General features: G+C 40.9%; 1 protein-coding gene across 6 annotated transcripts in view; it reads left to right on the forward strand.

Moving 5' to 3' along the window:
• RERE (arginine-glutamic acid dipeptide repeats) overlaps positions 1-16,710 on the forward strand; it is a 422,701-nt gene that overhangs the window by 162,341 nt on the left and 243,650 nt on the right. For all 6 annotated transcript variants that reach the window (XM_047872880.1, XM_047872879.1, XM_047872883.1 and 3 more), the window contains one exon: positions 741-1,209. In XM_047872880.1, coding sequence (XP_047728836.1) covers positions 885-1,209 — 325 coding nt within the window. In that variant the 5' untranslated portion in view covers positions 741-884. The remainder of the gene's footprint in view (positions 1-740; positions 1,210-16,710) is intronic.

Genomic DNA, 16,710 nt, shown 5'->3' on the forward strand with positions numbered 1-16,710 from the left:
TGGAAATTTGGAAGAATGTAAAAACTACCTAATATTCCCTAAAGATGTAAGATTGTTTTTGGAAGCTGTTATGTTTTGTTCAGACAGAGATAATGTATCTTCAGAGGTACCATTTTTCATGGAAAATAAATAGAATAGTAGACTTCGAAGATGGGGAAAGGTACATTGAAGGCAAAAGAATCTTGTTTTGCGGTCATCACTTTTGTTTGCGTCCACACTTGGTTTATTCTTGAGAGGAGCTCTGGAAATTTGGAGTGTGGCTAGAAAGTTTTCCGAAGATAGTACCCTGTGAGAGACATCTTGAGACATGTTTTGAGTCTGTCCAGATTATTGGTTTTCCAGGTGGAAATAGTTTTAGTATATAGGTTCTTGCCCTTTCAAATTCATATTGTGGGTTATGAAGCTCCTTTTGGATCATTGTACCCATTGTATGTTTTCTACTAGGGTACATTTCACTTTTTCCTTAAAAAGAAGAAAACAGTTGGTGTACAGAAAGTGTGGTTTACTAGTATGCATTCAGACGTTTTCATTTTTGGTGCGGTAGTAAATCCCAAACCATATGCTAGCTGAGACCAAACTGCATATAATTAAACTTTGTGTCATTTGTCCTACCTTTTTTCCTGTGGCCCATGAGAAGTTTTTCGGGCTAAAACGCAAGTAAGAGATTAATTTAACAAAACACCAAAAATATGAGAAAATGTTAAAGTAAAATCCTTTTCTTTCTCTCTTTTCTTGCCTAGCGTTTTTGAAGCATTGGGGTAGTTGGAGTGGTTGGATTTTCCCTGGAATTGAGTGAGAAATTCAGAAGACTGAAGCCCAGGCTTACTGTCTACCTTTCACGGAGGCCTAGCCGTGAGAGGACAGAAGAAGGCACGTGGCGAATCATGACAGCTGACAAAGACAAAGACAAAGACAAAGAGAAGGACCGGGACCGAGATCGGGACCGAGAGAGAGATAAACGAGACAAAGCAAGAGAGAGTGAGAATTCAAGGCCACGCAGGAGCTGTACCTTGGAAGGAGGAGCCAAAAATTATGCCGAGAGCGATCACAGTGAAGATGAGGATAATGACAACAATAGTGCCACCACGGAGGAGTCCACCAAGAAGAACAAAAAGAAACCACCGAAAAAAAAATCTCGCTACGAAAGGACAGATACCGGCGAGATAACATCGTACATCACTGAGGATGATGTTGTCTACAGACCAGGAGGTAAGCAGCGTTGCATTTGGCCTTCACAGTGTTTGTGCTGGAGAAGGACATCAGCATTCACATGCCACTTTACGTGGTAGGGACGGCAGGGGACCCAGAAAAGGAGATGGTAGTTTGGGGTAGGAGACATCAAGGTAGGAAACACACTGACCCACTTTTGGGCAGTTGGGTCCGCTGGCTTCTTGCTTGCGTCGGCCTCAACTTGGTCTTCCGTGCTCGCTGTGCACGTTAGTTCTTTCCTTGGGTCCCCTCCTGCTGCTTCTCTCCCTTCACCGTCTACTCAGTACATGTCATCTTTTCATTTCCTCCTTGCTTTTTATCTTCAAACACAGGCAGTGGTGACCCTGCAGAATAGAATACCTGGTGGGGCAAGTAAACTTTAAGATTCTTAGAAGCAGGGTGTTTCACATTGGCCACAGGAGTGAGCAGAAGCTCAAGAAATATTTGGAAAGACCTTTAAACCAAAGTAAATTTCTCCTGATAGCCTCCTTTTCCAAGGCACTGAGCTTCAGGATCTCTGACCAGTAATAATAGATGAAGACAACTAACTTGCTTTGTTTTCCAGATAATTTCCTATAGTTTACTCAGTATGTTGAGGTTCAAGGTATTGTTCAGAGAGAGACGGACCCAGCTTTCAGATGAGATGCAGGGAAACCAGTGCATGAGAACCTGCGGACGCCAGCAAAACTTTCCTTTTTCACGTAATGTGTTGTTTGTGTTCAGGTACTTTTCTTACAGAAGTCCGTAACACTAGCTACAATCATTTTGCTTGAATTATAATGCTGAGCAGTGACATGAATTTCATAGGAGATGGAATTAAGAATTAAAAGCCTCCTGGTTGGAGGGTTTAGGGTTAGGGTGCCTGGGTGGCTCAGTCGGTTGAGTGTCCAGTGTTTGATTTTGGCTCAGGTTATGATCCCAGGGTCGTGGGATTGAGCCCCATGTTGGGCTCTGTGCTGAGTGTGGAGCCTGCTTGAGGTTCTGTCTGTCTCTCACTCCCAACCCCCCCGCCCCCCAAAAAGACTCCGGTTTGCTGTTTTTCCAGGAAAGGGAGATTGAAGAAATGATGTTATGTCGTTAACCTGATGCTGTTGTTTTACTGAGGAGTGCCGTCACTTTGCTGAACTTTGCATGAAGTACTGGAATTTTTCTTTGTGTAGGAGTTTGTTTTGAATTTCCAAAGATAATCAAGATTAGAACTTACACAGCTACACTTGTAGTCACAGCTACAATTTATTGGTTGATGAGTGAGTGAGAAGATATTTATGTGATGTAAAAGTGATCAGCGTTAGGTTTCAGAGAAGCCAGGGCTCTGCTGCGGAGATAGAGTCCCGATCGAGTCACGTGTCGGTTATACTGCTGTCTGTGTCTGTGATTTTACAGACTTAGGTATTGCACAGTAAGAATTTCTGAGCCACTGAAGAATATCTCATTATAGAGTTACCATGGATAACTTGTTGTGGGCCTGTTCGGTTCTAAATCATGAGAAAGGAATAGAATGTGTTAACTTCTTTAGGTACAGATTATAGTATCGTAACTTAAAAATAGGGAAAGATCTGGGGCTCGGTTGGTTAAGTGTCTTGACTCTTGGTTTTGGCTCAAGTCATGATCTTGATCTCACGGTTTGTGAGTTTGAGCCCCACGTCAGGCTCTGCACTGACAGTGCGGAGCCTCCTTGGGGTTCGTTCTCTCTCTCTCTCTCTCTCTCTCTCTCTCTCTCTCTCTCTGCCCCTCCCCTGCTTGCGTGCATGCACACACACTCTCTCTCAAAATAAATAAATAAACATGAAAAGAAATAAGGAAATACCTTACTGTTCTTTTCTCATGATACATAACAATTCAGTGCGGTGATGTGATCGTTTGGGTCATGGTCAAAAGGCCAACTGCCTCTCGCGGTGCCAAATGGCCGTCTTTCTCGATGGAACGTTACTCCTGTGTCAGTAGCGGTGCTTCCCGCGAGTATTTGTTGTCCGGTACACGTGGGAAACGCTTGCACATCCTATCCCTGTCCTAAGAGATTCATGGTGAATGACCCTGAGAAGTCCTGCAGTTGAGGAAACTTCTGTAACGTTTAAAAAACCCCCCACAAGACCTGCTGTTTTTCCCATTTATGGGATTGTGGTACCCTCTTTCTGCTGATTATCTCCCTAAGAGAAACCAGTGTTAAGACAAGTAGTTCGAGAGCCACTGCACTTTCATTCTGCACCTTCTGCGGGATAATAGAAATCCTTCCTACTTGATGTTTGGAAGAGTATGTGAAAGAAAGTTGCTCGCGGCTTATTTACAAAACAGTGAGTTCTTGGAATTGAGCTGAGAGTATTTATGGAGGCAGGCATTGTTCAGTGAATCTGAGGACCGTTGTGAAATATGAAAAAGGTGTGCTTTCTTGGGAAGCTAAATATGTTATAAAGAATCTATGAAAACCCAAAGGATTTGAAAGTTTTCTGTGACACTCAGAGCATAACCACTTTGCGTGAGGTGCCCTTCGTACTTGGGAGGGTGACGGTGTCGTGCCTGGCACATTGCCGGGTCCCGTGGATGTTTGGCTCTTTGGTGAGGAGACTAACCTTGACCTTCGGTGTTCTCCCCTCGCCCCCCCCCTCCTTTTTAGGAGAGGCTTTTGAAGTTGAAGGGCTTGCTTGCTGTCTCCAAATAGCTTCTTTCTAACTGGAGGGTTGTTAAACACTGCCTAGTTTTATGTTTACCTGCACTGAAGAATCACAAGCGTGGCGCTGTGTTTAGATTCCCAGATGGGACTTGATTTTTCTCCTTTCTTTCGTCTTCTTGTCTTTTTCTTTCTTGGCGCAGAGCACTATAGTACCATCTTTTGTTACTGATGAAAAACCATTCTCACCCAGTCACAGAGATTCTGTATGCTTAGTTGCATCTTAAATGTTTAGGTAGGAACTCCATAGGACGTCATAAGGGATTTCTTCAGTGTATTTTTCTGTTTTGAAGATTAGATCTTTCATGCTTGTTTGTTTCTTTAGGACATAAAACACCTTAATTTTTGTGTTTTTGCTTTCTGTTTTTGTGAATTGCTTTTAATACTCAGATTAAGTGTAAAATATAGATAGTTCCCACTATAAGAACAAGCCCCACAGTGAGGATTAAAAAAAAAAACCAAAAAACAAACCTAGCCTCTAACTGTACTTCCTTGTCCTAGGGGGACAGGTCTATCTATATTCAGATTATCTGGTCTGAGAAGAATGAGATTTTTTTGAGAAAATGGGTATGATTTAGAATTTGTCACTAGCTAAAATTTAATTTTATGCATGGTCACAACGAGCTCTTTTATGCCCCTGCTGTTCATCTCTGGAGTTATTTTTATTTTGTCCTTAGGAGCTCAGCAGGATAGACTTGAATGTACTCATTGCCCACATTACTTCCTGCCTCCGGCCCTTTGCACTTGCTTTTGCCTCAGGCTAGTGAGTCTCCCCCATACCTGCATACGGACAGATTTCCTTCTTTCCTATTCTTTTTTCAGTGTTCCCATTTCAGTGTCACTGCCTTTCCTCTCCCAGGTTACACAGATTTTCTTAGTAAACACTGTCACAGCATTAAGTATCTTTTCTTCTAGAGCTTACAACTCATAATTTTCTGTTTATTTCTGTTATTTGGGGATTAATATCTGTCTCCCTCCTCCATAGAGGAAAAAGATCTGGTTTTTTTTTTTGCCTATCATTGAATTCTTGGCACCTATGACAGTGGTTTACACATAGCATACCACTATGTGTACCAAACATTTGTTGAATAAATAAAATTCTGAAAACCTTTCAAAAATTTATTAACTGGTTAATGATGTCAGGATTAAAATAATGCTCATGGAAGTCTATCTTGAATCATTTATTTGCCAATGAATGATTTAACAGACTTGTTGTAAAATAAAAACCAAAACCAAAAAGCTCGTGGGGCTCTATTATATATTGTCCCCATGTCTAATCTAACTTCTTTGTTGTCTATCAACCATTACTCTATTTTTGAGACGGCTGTCACGGTAACAAATTGATTTATTACACAGCTGTGTGCAGCCAGATTTCCCTTACGGGCTTCTTTAGCATAGGATATTGATTTTTAAAGTTTGCTGTGGGTGGCATATTAATTTCTTTCCACTATTTTCTAATTCCCCTCCCCCAGCTTTATTGAGACATAATTGATATATAATATTGTTCAGGATGTACAATATAGTGATTTTGTATATGTATACATTGCAGAACGATTACCACAGTGAGATTAGTTAACTTGTCCATTACCACATATAGGTACGTGTGTGTGTGGTGAGAACTTTTAAAATCGGCTCTTGTAACAACTTTCAAACATGCAGTGCAGTATCGTTAACTGTAGTCACCATGCCGTGCATAATATCCCCAAAACCTTTTCATCTTGTAGATGGAAGTTTGTATCCGTTGACCACCTTCACCCATCCCCTATAACCTCTGCCCCACTCCCTCCCTGTGGCAAGTACTGATCTGTTCTCCTGGTCTCTGTTTCTATGAGTTTGGTGTTGTTAGATTCCATGTCTAGGTGAGACCACACAGTATTTGTGTTTTTCTGTCTGTTTCACTTAGCATAATGCCCTCAAGTTTTATCCATGGTGTCAGGATTCCACCCCCAACCCTCCTGGTCCCTTTATGATGGCTGAATAATATTGTTTATGTATACGCCACATTTTCTTTTTTCATTCGTCCCTTAGTGGACACTTAGGTTATTTCCATTTCTTGGCTATTGTAAATAATGCTGCAGTGAACATAAGGGTATGGATATCTCTTCTAGATAGTCGTTTCATTTCCTTTGGCTAAATACCCAGAGGTAGAATTTCTGGATCGTATGGTGGTTCTGTTTTAGTTTTTTGAGGAATTTCCAAACCATTTTCCATAGTGAGTGGCTGTACCCATTTACATTCTCACCAACAGTGTATTTGCTATTTTCAGTTAGATACTGTGGTTTGTTTTTGTTTTTTTTTTTAAATTCCTGATCAGGTAAAACAGTCAGAAAATTAAATTCAGATTATTGAGAGAGACTTTTTAATTTTAGCGTATCAGTTTGCTTGCTATTTTGATAAGGAAACACGTTCTTTAAAAAGTGCCTACTAGTTTGATTTTCTGTTTCTTGCATTTCGGGGGAAAGATTCAGGATTTTCAAGTTTGTTACATTTGTGTTCCTTATACATTTATGAAAAAGTGTCGTATTTTTCATGAAGATAAATTTTCATAAAATTTTATTTTATTTTATTTTATTTATTTATTTTTTCAACGTTTTTATTTATTTTTGGGACAGAGAGAGACAGAGCATGAACGGGGGAGGGGCAGAGAGAGAGGGAGACACAGAATCGGAAACAGGCTCCAGGCTCTGAGCCATCAGCCCAGAGCCCGACGCGGGGCTTGAACTCACGGACCGCGAGATCGTGACCTGGCTGAAGTCGGACGCTTAACCGACTGCGCCACCCAGGTGCCCCTCATAAAATTTTATATATGTTTTATATATAAAAGACAAAGAACTTTAAGTTTGTGGTTTATGAAATCTTAGGTGAAATAAAACATTTCCCCTTTTTATTTGCAAATTTTCCTCATTATTAGGAATTGGGGACTTGAACTGAAAAAAGACCTAGAAACTAGAATAGATTATACGTTGAACATTGAGGTGTTAATTTCTTTTGATACAAATGGAATTTAAGCTGGAAAAAAATCCAAACTAAACAAAATAAAACCTGGGAATCTGGTTTGAATCAGAATGGAATGTGTGTATTTTAAAAAACATATTGAAGTTAAAAGTAGACTATTAATCAAGCATAATGTTGAGTAGACACAAAAAAAGTATAACACTGTATGATTCCTTTTATATAAAGTTAAAAAATAGGCAAGGCTAATCTTTGGTGTTTTGAAGTCGGGTTCTAGTTACACTGATGGGTGTAACTGGTGTCTGGAACAGAGCATGAAGAGCACCCTCAGGGGTCTGGTCATGTTCTCTTTCGTGGTGACACTGCTGCTTACATGGGTTTGTTCACACTGTGAGAATTTATCATGCTTCGCACTTTTCTGCGTATGTGTTATACTTCAATGAAAAATTTAAAAAGAAGAAGTTAAAACATGAAACTATTTTCCTAATGGATAATTTCCCTTTGATTCAAGTTCCTAAAGAGGGAAAAGAGTCCCCAGCGTTTTACCAAACGGCATGTCTTAACATGTAGCTACTGATTATTCACTGAGGGGTTGGTCTCTGACCTGCTAAGAGACTGGCTTTGGTTTCCACGTCTTGATTCTCTGAATAATTGAAAGCTTATCTATGGTAACCACTAAGACAAACCTTAGAAATAAAAAGCACAAATAAAGTTCTGCCATTTGGTGTTCCAGGACATAAATTTTTGGAGAAAATAAAACTGCATTCAATGCATAACTTTTTATCCATGTCTCTTGTGCTTGTAGAAGAATTTTAGGTAGATGTGACATACAAATGAAGGTGTCTTGGGGCGTTCTTATTTTGGGTTGCAGCACAACCCACTTTCTGATGAGAGCAAGAATATTTTTTGTGTAACAAGAGACATAAATTCTGGAGAAAGGAACCTTTAAGGCCCAGCTTGAATCAAGAAAGCGGTTTGACATGTGTTACAAGTTTGTTTGCACTTAATAAGCCTAATATTAACCTGCATAATGCCTTTTGGTGGATCCCTGTTGTCAGTAGGATCGAGTCCACAGTGTTCATTGGCATACCAGACTCTCTTGTGGTTGCATATCTACATAATCATCTTTAGACCTCTTATTTGGGAGGAGGAAGCCCAGTGAGGCAGTGTACCCATTTGCTAGGGCTGCTGAGTGCCTTCAACAACAGAAATAACTTGTCGCATAGTTTTGGAGGCTAGCACTTCAAGATCAAGGACAGGGTCCTTCATGCTCCTTGTGAAGGCAAGAGGAAAGTGTCTCTTTCTTCAGGCTTTTCTGAGCTTCTGGTAGTTCCTTGACTTGTGCACAAGTGTAGTCTTCATATGGCGTTCTCCATGTAGGCCTGTCTCTGCATCTGCCCAAATTTCTCCTTGGCTTAAAAGGACACCAATCATTGGGGTGCCTGGGTGGCTCAGTCGGTTAAGCGTCCGACTCTGGCTCAGGTCATGATCTCACAGTCCATGAGTTCGAGCCCCATGTCAGGGTCTGTGCTGACAGCTCGGAGCCTGGAGCCTGCTTCAGATTCTGTGTCTCCCTCTCTCTCTGCCTCTCTCTCCCCCACTTGCACTCTGTCTCTCTCTCTCTGTCTCTCTGTTTCTCTCTCTCTCTGTTTCTCTCTCTCTCTCTCTCTCTCTGACCCTCCCCTGTTCATGCTCTGTCTCAAAAATAAATAAACATTAAAAAAAGAAATTAAAAAAAATTAAAACAAAAAGGACACCAATTATGGTGGATTAGGGCCCTCACCCTGCTACATAGGGTGTTAGGGGCCACCTCGTTGTAGCTCGTTACATCTGCATCGATGCTTTTTTCTTCATGTAAGGTCACATTCTGAGTATTGGTGGTTAGCACTTCACATCTGAATTTTGGGGGAATACAATTCAGTCCATAACAGGTGGGTAGAGCTTTGTTGCTAGGTAGACAGACTCGGGCCTGAGTGAGCAAGCACATCAGCTGTATTTAGTTCTGTGTCCTTGGAACAGTTGTGAAAAAAGGATTTTTTTTTTAAGTTTGTTTATTTTAAGAGAGAGACGTGGGAGGGGCAGAGAGAGGGAGAGAGAGAATCCCAAGCAGGCTCTGCATTGTCAGCGCGGAGTCCGATGCGGGGCTCCAACCCACGAACCATGAGATCGTGACCTGCCTGAGCTGAAACCAAGAGTTGGATGCTTAACTGACTGAGCCACCCTGGCTTTTATTTTGTTTTGTTTTGTCTTTTTTTTGAGAGAGAGAGAGAGACAGACAGACAGACAGACAGACATAGCACGTGTGTGTGGACAGGGGAGGGAACAGAAGGGGAGAGAGAGAATTTTAAGCTCAGCATGGACCCCTGATGGGGCTCAATTCCACCACAACTCTGGGATCTTGACCTGAGCCGAAATGAAGAGCCGGATGCTTAACTGACTGAACCACCCATTCCCCCCCAAAATGTACTTCTTGTTTTTAATTACATTACAAATGTGCTTTTAGTTGTAGATTGCATTAATTTTTATTTTTCCCACTTTTATTGAAATTTTATTTCATCTTTTTCTGAGCCTCGAGAAGTGATTGCCTTTTAGTGCCTATTAGGAAGTTAGCCAAATTCTGCATATGTAAAAGAAAAATTTTAGCACATTAAAAGTTATTACTTTATCTCTCTGGGGGTAGAAGAAATGAGAAATTGCTGTTCTAAAATTACCGTAACAAAAAAATGGAAAGTGATGGAAATTTTATGACTAATTGTATCTTTTTTGATTTCCTAAGGAAAGAAGGGGTCATTAAGTATAGTGGACCATGTGCTCTAGAGGCACCTGCTGCCACAGTGTTGGCCACAGATTGACATCCATGAGGGTTGGTTAGAAATGCAGAATCTCAGGTTCTATACCGGATCTGCTGAATCAGAGTTCTTGTTATCATGAGATTCCTAGGTGATTTAAATACATATTAAAGGTGGAGAGTCACCGATCTAGACCAGTGCTTCCCAGACTTTTTCAAGTTAAGGTACAAATGGAAAATGAGCACACTGCCTTACGGGCTGAGAGACCAGCCTCCCAGCACACCTGTCAGTTATTTATGACAGACTAGAATTTAGGCCGATCTAAAAACAAGAAAAAAAACGGAGGCTGGGGGGGGAAGGAAGATAGGCCTCCATGGCTTGAGATTTTGATGTGACAGAAAGCACATATGGTTCAGGAGGAACAGAGCAGTCGACTAATCAGTTGGGAATGATTTGGACCTTATAAAGTGCTTGATTGCAGAAGGAACTGTGAACTTGGGAGGAAGCAGACACATGGTGGGGGGAGTGTGGAAGCTGTAGCCATGGATGGTAACTAATCACCACGTTTAAAGCACCTCCTGTTGGGGAGCCTGGGTGGCTCAGTCTCCCGCTTCCTGAGTTCGATCCCCACGTCAGGCTCTGTGCTGATAGCAGATTCTGTGTTGCTCTTGCTTTCTGCCCCTCCCCTGTTCACGCATGCATGCGCGCATGCTCTCTCTCTCTCTCTCAAAAATAAATAAACATTAATTTTTTTTAAAAAAGCATCTACTGTTTCCAGTACTGGGCTTATTTTATGTGTGCTGTTGCTAGTCCTTAAAAAGTCCCTGTAGGGGCACCGGGTGGCTCAGTCAGTTGGGCGTCCGACTTTGACTCAGGTCATGATCTTGTGGTTCAAGCCCCGCGTCAGGCTCTGTGCTGACAGCTCGGAGCCTGGAGCCTGCTTCAGATTCTGTCTCCCTCTCTCTGTGCCCCTCTCCCACTCACACTCTGTCTCTCTCTCAAAAATCAAATAAAAACATTAAAAAATTTTTTAAAAAGTACCTGTAAAACCTGGTCATTTCCCTGTTACACAGATGAGGAAACTAAGGCACAGAGGCCAGTGTCACAGAGCTAGTTTGTAAGATGGAATGGGCCTGTGACAGAATTGTTAAGGCCAAGAATGGATGGACATTTATATAAAATATTGAAGATGATACCAAAAAAACACCTTTTGAAAGGAGATTAGGCCCATTTCTTTTTTTAAATTTTTATTTAATTTTATTTTTTAAATTTACATCCAAATTAGCATATAGTGCAACAGTGATTTCAGGAGTTGATTCCTTAGTGCCCCTTACCCATTTAGCCCATCCCCCTCCCACACCCCGTCCAGTAACCCTCTGTTTGTTCTCCATATTTAAGAGTCTCTTCTGTTTTGTCCCCCTCCCTATTTTTATATTATTTTTGCTTCCCTTCCCTTATGTTCATCTGTTCTGTCTTAAAGTCCTTATATGAGTGAAGTCATATGATATTTGTTTTTCTCTAATTTCGCTTAGCATAATACCCTCCAGTTCCATCCACGTAGTTGCAAATGGCAAGATTTCATTCTTTTTGATTGCCGACTAATACTCCGTTACACACACACACACACACACACACACACACACACACACACATACACACACCACATCTTCTTTCTCCATTCATCCATCGATGGACATTTGGGCTCTTTGCATACTTTGCCTATTGTCGATAGTGCTGCTATAAACATGGGGGTGCATGTGCCCCTTCGAAAGAGCACACAAGTGTCTCTTGGATAAATTACCTAGTAGTGCAATTGCTGGGTCGTAGGGTAGTTCTATTTTTAATTTTTTGAGGAACCTCCATACTATTTTCCAGAGAGGCTGTACCAGTTTGCATTCCCACCAGCAGTGCAAAAGAGATAGATGAGGCCCATTTCTTGGAAAATGCAAATGGTATGATTAGTTTGCTATTTTTATTCATTTTTTTGTTTGTTTTCTTGTTTGTTTCCCTGCTTCTGCAATTAGCTAGCATCTTGCCTGCTTTTGGAAATTATTTCTCAGTTCACACACACACAGCATGATTGTTGAGAAGGTAAATGCATAACAATTATGGGAAATACGCTGAGCCAGGAGAGGTACATTGTTCCAGAATATTTAGGCTAATGCTGATTACTAGGTTTGAATCCTTAACTCAGCAACTGAAAGAGAAATACGTAGTTTTTGTGATTTAATAAAAGTGATCATACTGTATTGTTAAAGTTTTCTGAATGCAAAGCTGGAGAACATTGGTCACATCACAGACAAAAATAATTTATTGATAGGGTATCTTACAGATTGGATGGAAACCTGTTTGGAATGAGGGCAGTTCTTATTTTTGGTCCGCAGGAACTAATGACCAATCTTTGTGGGTGCCCCCACAGCATTTTCCTGTCCTTGCTGTCACTCAGCCTGAGGCATGTTCACAGAAGAGTAAATTCAGTTGGTCAAGCTTGAATTGCATGTCTGTGTCTTAGATAAAAAAGGACAGAAACCTTGATTTATTGGGGCACCTGGGTGGCTCAGTCAGTTGAGAGTCCGACGTCAGCTCAGGTCATGGTCTCGCAGTTCGTGAGTTCGAGCCCCATGTCGGGCTCTGTGCTAACAAACAGCTCAGAGCCTGGAGCCTGCTTCAGATTCTGTATCTCTCCCTCTCTCCCCCTCCCATGCTCATGCTCTGCCTCTCTCTGTCTCTCAAAAATAAATAAATGTTAAAAAAAAAATTAAAAAAAAAAAAAAAAGAAACCTTGATTTATTGCTCCCCCTTAAAACTGCACATGGTTGGACTAAGGTAATTCCCCACAATGAAATTAGGATGCCTTTCTGTAGGGGGAATAGGTGAGAGCCGGCTAGAAAATGACACATGTTCACTAGGTGCCACTTCATCAGGAGACTCTCACTGTAACACTGAATTCGGTGAGAACTTGTAACAACATGCGGATATTTATATTATCTTTATATTATTTATAGTATAGTTCATTTTGCTGTGTATGTGATCAGTACATAGAGGAGTGAGGTCAGTGGAATGTACAGTTTGTGCTGGTTCCTATGCAGCTGTTCCTAAGCAAGAGGAATGTGAATAGAGGGGCAGAGTTTATACTGTATAATTAATCCTGCGTTATAGTGTAGTCATACATTTTAGCAGAAAAGGAAAAAGTAGGTGAGAATTTAAACCTTTAATTTGACTGTTGCACTGGCATGAACCCTTTCATCTCTATTTAAAATGAAATGAGATAATGAGCACCTGCGCCCTAGGCATCTCTCCCCGCTGAGAAAGCCGGCCCTCCCCACCTCACACACTTGACTCTGGCAGGCCACCTTGCCTGCTGTGCTCACCTTCACAGAAACTCCAGGTTAATCTGTATTGTTTTGGTGCCTTCAGGCCAGCATCTGTTGTTTTAGGTATTTGAAATATTCCCTGCAGCAACCTTCAGCCGCTCTGGGGTGCCTACGTGGGCTGTGGTATTTCTTGAGGTATAATTATTGATTTAGGGAAATGTAATAATCTGATTTCTGAGCTGTGTAGGTTTTGAGGGATCTGCCCCTTTCCCTGTGTTTTATATAAGCCCTTTTATTTTTAGGAGCATTTCTGCGGAACTCTAGGTCTTCCCAGCCTCATAATACACAGTATTACAGTAGAAGTTATTACATACCTGAGAAACAATGAATCAGAATGTGTTCTAAAACTGTGTACTCAAAAAGAAACAAGAATGTTTCGTATGTAGCCTTAAAAATCACCCTTGATAATGGCAAGAATGTGTTAATTGGTAATCCTTTTTTTTTTTTTTTTTTAATTTTTTAATGTTTATTTTTGAAAGAGAGACAGCACGATCAGGGGAGGGGCAGAGAGAGAGGGAGACACAGAATCCGAAGCAGCTCCAGGCTCTGAGCTGTCAGCACAGAGCCTGATGAGGGGATCGAACTCACGAACCTCGAGATCATGACCTGAGCCAAAGTCAGGTGCTCAACCGACTGAGGCACCCAGGTGCTCAGCCCTATGTAATCCTTATGAATATTTAAAATGTCTGGCGGCATGCTCACTCGTTCACACGGTCTTGTCTGACTAGTGACATCTTATGAAGTTATTCAGTGACACAGGAATAGGCTCAGACACAACTTTTCGTTACTTAAAAGATATCTCAATAAAGAAACTGGAAACCCACGGAATTGCTGGCTAAAGTTATTTTGATAGTGGACATTGCTCTCAAACCTCTCTGTTGATGTTAACGTGGCTCCTGTTGGACATAGGCTTTGGCTTCAGGACCTCACTCTGGTGGGTGAGTCGTGGTGCACTCCTGGTTATGAGTAATTACGTGTCTGAATTGGACTTGGGTCTAGCTATGATTTGAGTTTGCCATAGTTGATAGAGAGCTTTTGTTTTGGTGGTATTGGTTATCCAGTTTAGTTATTGCCTCTTGAGACCCCTTCTGGAGTACATCATGTTGAATATGGAAAGCTGGCTTTTGTGTGTGTGTGGTGGTGGGGGGGAGGTGGGGTTGGGGCAGGAGGGTGTCACAGTAGACCCTGCATCTATCTAGCTAATTCAAAACGTTATATGAAGTTAAAAAAAAAAAAAAGGCAAGATGCAGGGTTTATCAAAAGCCCCTTCATACTCGATATTTCAATAAAAGGACTAAGAAGCCCAGTATTTTTTTTTCTTAATTGATGGTACGCAGCTTGCCTTATTAATACCCGTTCACAGATATCAGAGAGCAAGCTTACCTGTTGTTCACTGTCACCCTGTCTGCCAAGTTGCGAACATGGTTTTCACACAAGAAGGTACAAGAACTACAATAAAGGAAGAATGAATGGTAAAGAAAACCAAACTAGATGAGAAAAATAGATCATCTAAATTAGATGGCAAATGGATTTTATCTCCTTTTCCAGATGATTGAGGGTGAATGTAGTACATTTGGAAGGAGTGCTCTGATCAATTGGCTATGTTTTTCTTGAGTGCAGATATGGGAACATTTTCCATCCCTGATCTGGATTCACAGATGAGCTGAGTTTTTAGCCCAGATGATGAGGGACATGACAAGGAATTTGGAGACGTGATGTTAGAGGCACTCTACTGTCCTTGTTAAGGCGTTAGTTAAAAGCTTTATTGTGTATGTTTCAGGCTAGTATACTTGATATTACCTCTAGAAAAATTCTTGAGCAATTTATAAACATAACACTGCAGATCAAATGTGTCATTTTCAAATCAAAGCCCTTTTATAGTGTAGTCTTCTATGGCATAAAATTTACATTGTCGTTTGAGCTGCTTTACTTATTTAGTTAGCATTTCTAGAGTAGTGGTCAGCAAACTTTTTCTGTAAAGGGCCAGATAGTTAATGTTTTCAGCTTTGCTGTAGGCCATGGAGTCTCTGTTGTAACAACTCGATTCTGCCCTTGTGTCATAAGAGCAGCAATAGATAGACAAGATACAAATGAATGGGCATTGCTGTGTTCCAATAAAACTTTATTTGTGGACACTGACATTTAGAGTTGTGTTATTTTCACATGTCGAGAAATTTTCCCTTCCTCAATTAAAATATGTAAAAACCATTCTTTGCTTGTGGGTCTTACAAAAACAGGCAGTGGGGTCAGATTTGACCTATAGGCCATAGTGACAGTCTCTGCTGTGTGGGTTTCCTGCCATGACCTCTAACTCTGCCTGTTCTAATAATCCTTAAACTTCTTTCACCACCTAGTATTTTGTGCTACCTTTAAAATTTTAATTTGCTTTATCTAGTTAAATTAAAAAAATGCTTTTTATTTGCTTGTATTGTTGAAACTTGTTGACATTAAGTTGTAATTTTTCCTGCTTCTCTTCAGACTCTATGAGGCATAGAAAGATGCTTTATGAATAAGGTAGTTGTTGGGATCCCCCCCACCCCATCCCCCACCAGCCCCCCGGTTAATTCAGCATAAATTCTTCTCAAGAAGTTTGCCAGTGGAGAAGATATCCCTGTGAAGTAGTTGCCGTCCCAGGTCATGCCACTTTGAAGCCCTGTGTTTATTTCTGTGTTCTTTTTGAGTGTATATACATCTCCCCTACATAGAAACTGAATGAGGAAAGAAAGTAAATTAGTTCATATGTCACCATTATAAACTGGCCCAAATCATCAATATCTCCAGAGACGGTATCACCTCACAGTTGTGTGATGTGTTTTGGGAGTCTTATTTGTCGGTTGGTTGTAAAAGCAAGCCAGCAAGCAGCCTTCCAGAGACTTCTCTGTCCTGCACAGAACCTGGAGAAACTGGATTAACACCACAGCATGGGGAGAGACCACAGAGGGGCGGGGTTCTATTGTTTGAATCTCCAAGCCGGTTACCGAAATCAGCCTGATGGACTGTGACGAACAGAGTCCCAATCACAGTGGAACAAGATTTATATTTACTTAGAGTCTAATTGGACTGAGATTTCCTGCAGTTATGTTAAAATCCTCGGCCCTTTTGCTTAGTGAGCAAGCGTTTGAACTCCTAAGCTCTGGAGGTTTAGCTTTTGCTGGCTCAATTAATTGTTAAATGTTCCCTTTATTATAATTATACATCGATGCCTTGCTTTGTAGTAGCTGAGGAAATTGCTGAAAGAGTTGTTTAATCTGTTACGCTCTATCAGTTTTGTAAAAAGCTCTTTTTAAAAGGAAACAATTTTGATCTGAAGTGGCATGGTGATATTTGAGTTGGAGAGCATCATTGAAATTGAAATGCTGGAATTTGGCTCCACTCGTGACAGGGATTGGCTTGTAGTTGACGTTGACCCATGTGTTTGTCATCTTTCCAGATGCTGCCTTCTATTTATTCTGACGGCTTCACCAGCTGAGAAAACCAGACTTTCCAAGATTAAAAACATTGTCTGTGAATTTAAAGATGGAGCAGGGTTTTATGTTTGTTGACTTACTTTAAAATGGATGTGTACAAGAATGTCTTCCTTTTGTAAAGCACTTAAGTACTATAGAATAGATACTTGTGTACATGAGTTTTCCTTTGAAGATATCTGAATACCGTGAAAACTACCAAAAGTAAAAATACGCTTTTCTACTCCTTTATATGTTTGTGTTGGTATAAATTTGGT

The sequence above is a fragment of the Prionailurus viverrinus genome, chromosome C1 (genome assembly GCF_022837055.1).
Source record: "Prionailurus viverrinus isolate Anna chromosome C1, UM_Priviv_1.0, whole genome shotgun sequence".
In the NCBI taxonomy this organism is placed as follows: Eukaryota; Metazoa; Chordata; class Mammalia; order Carnivora; family Felidae; genus Prionailurus; species Prionailurus viverrinus.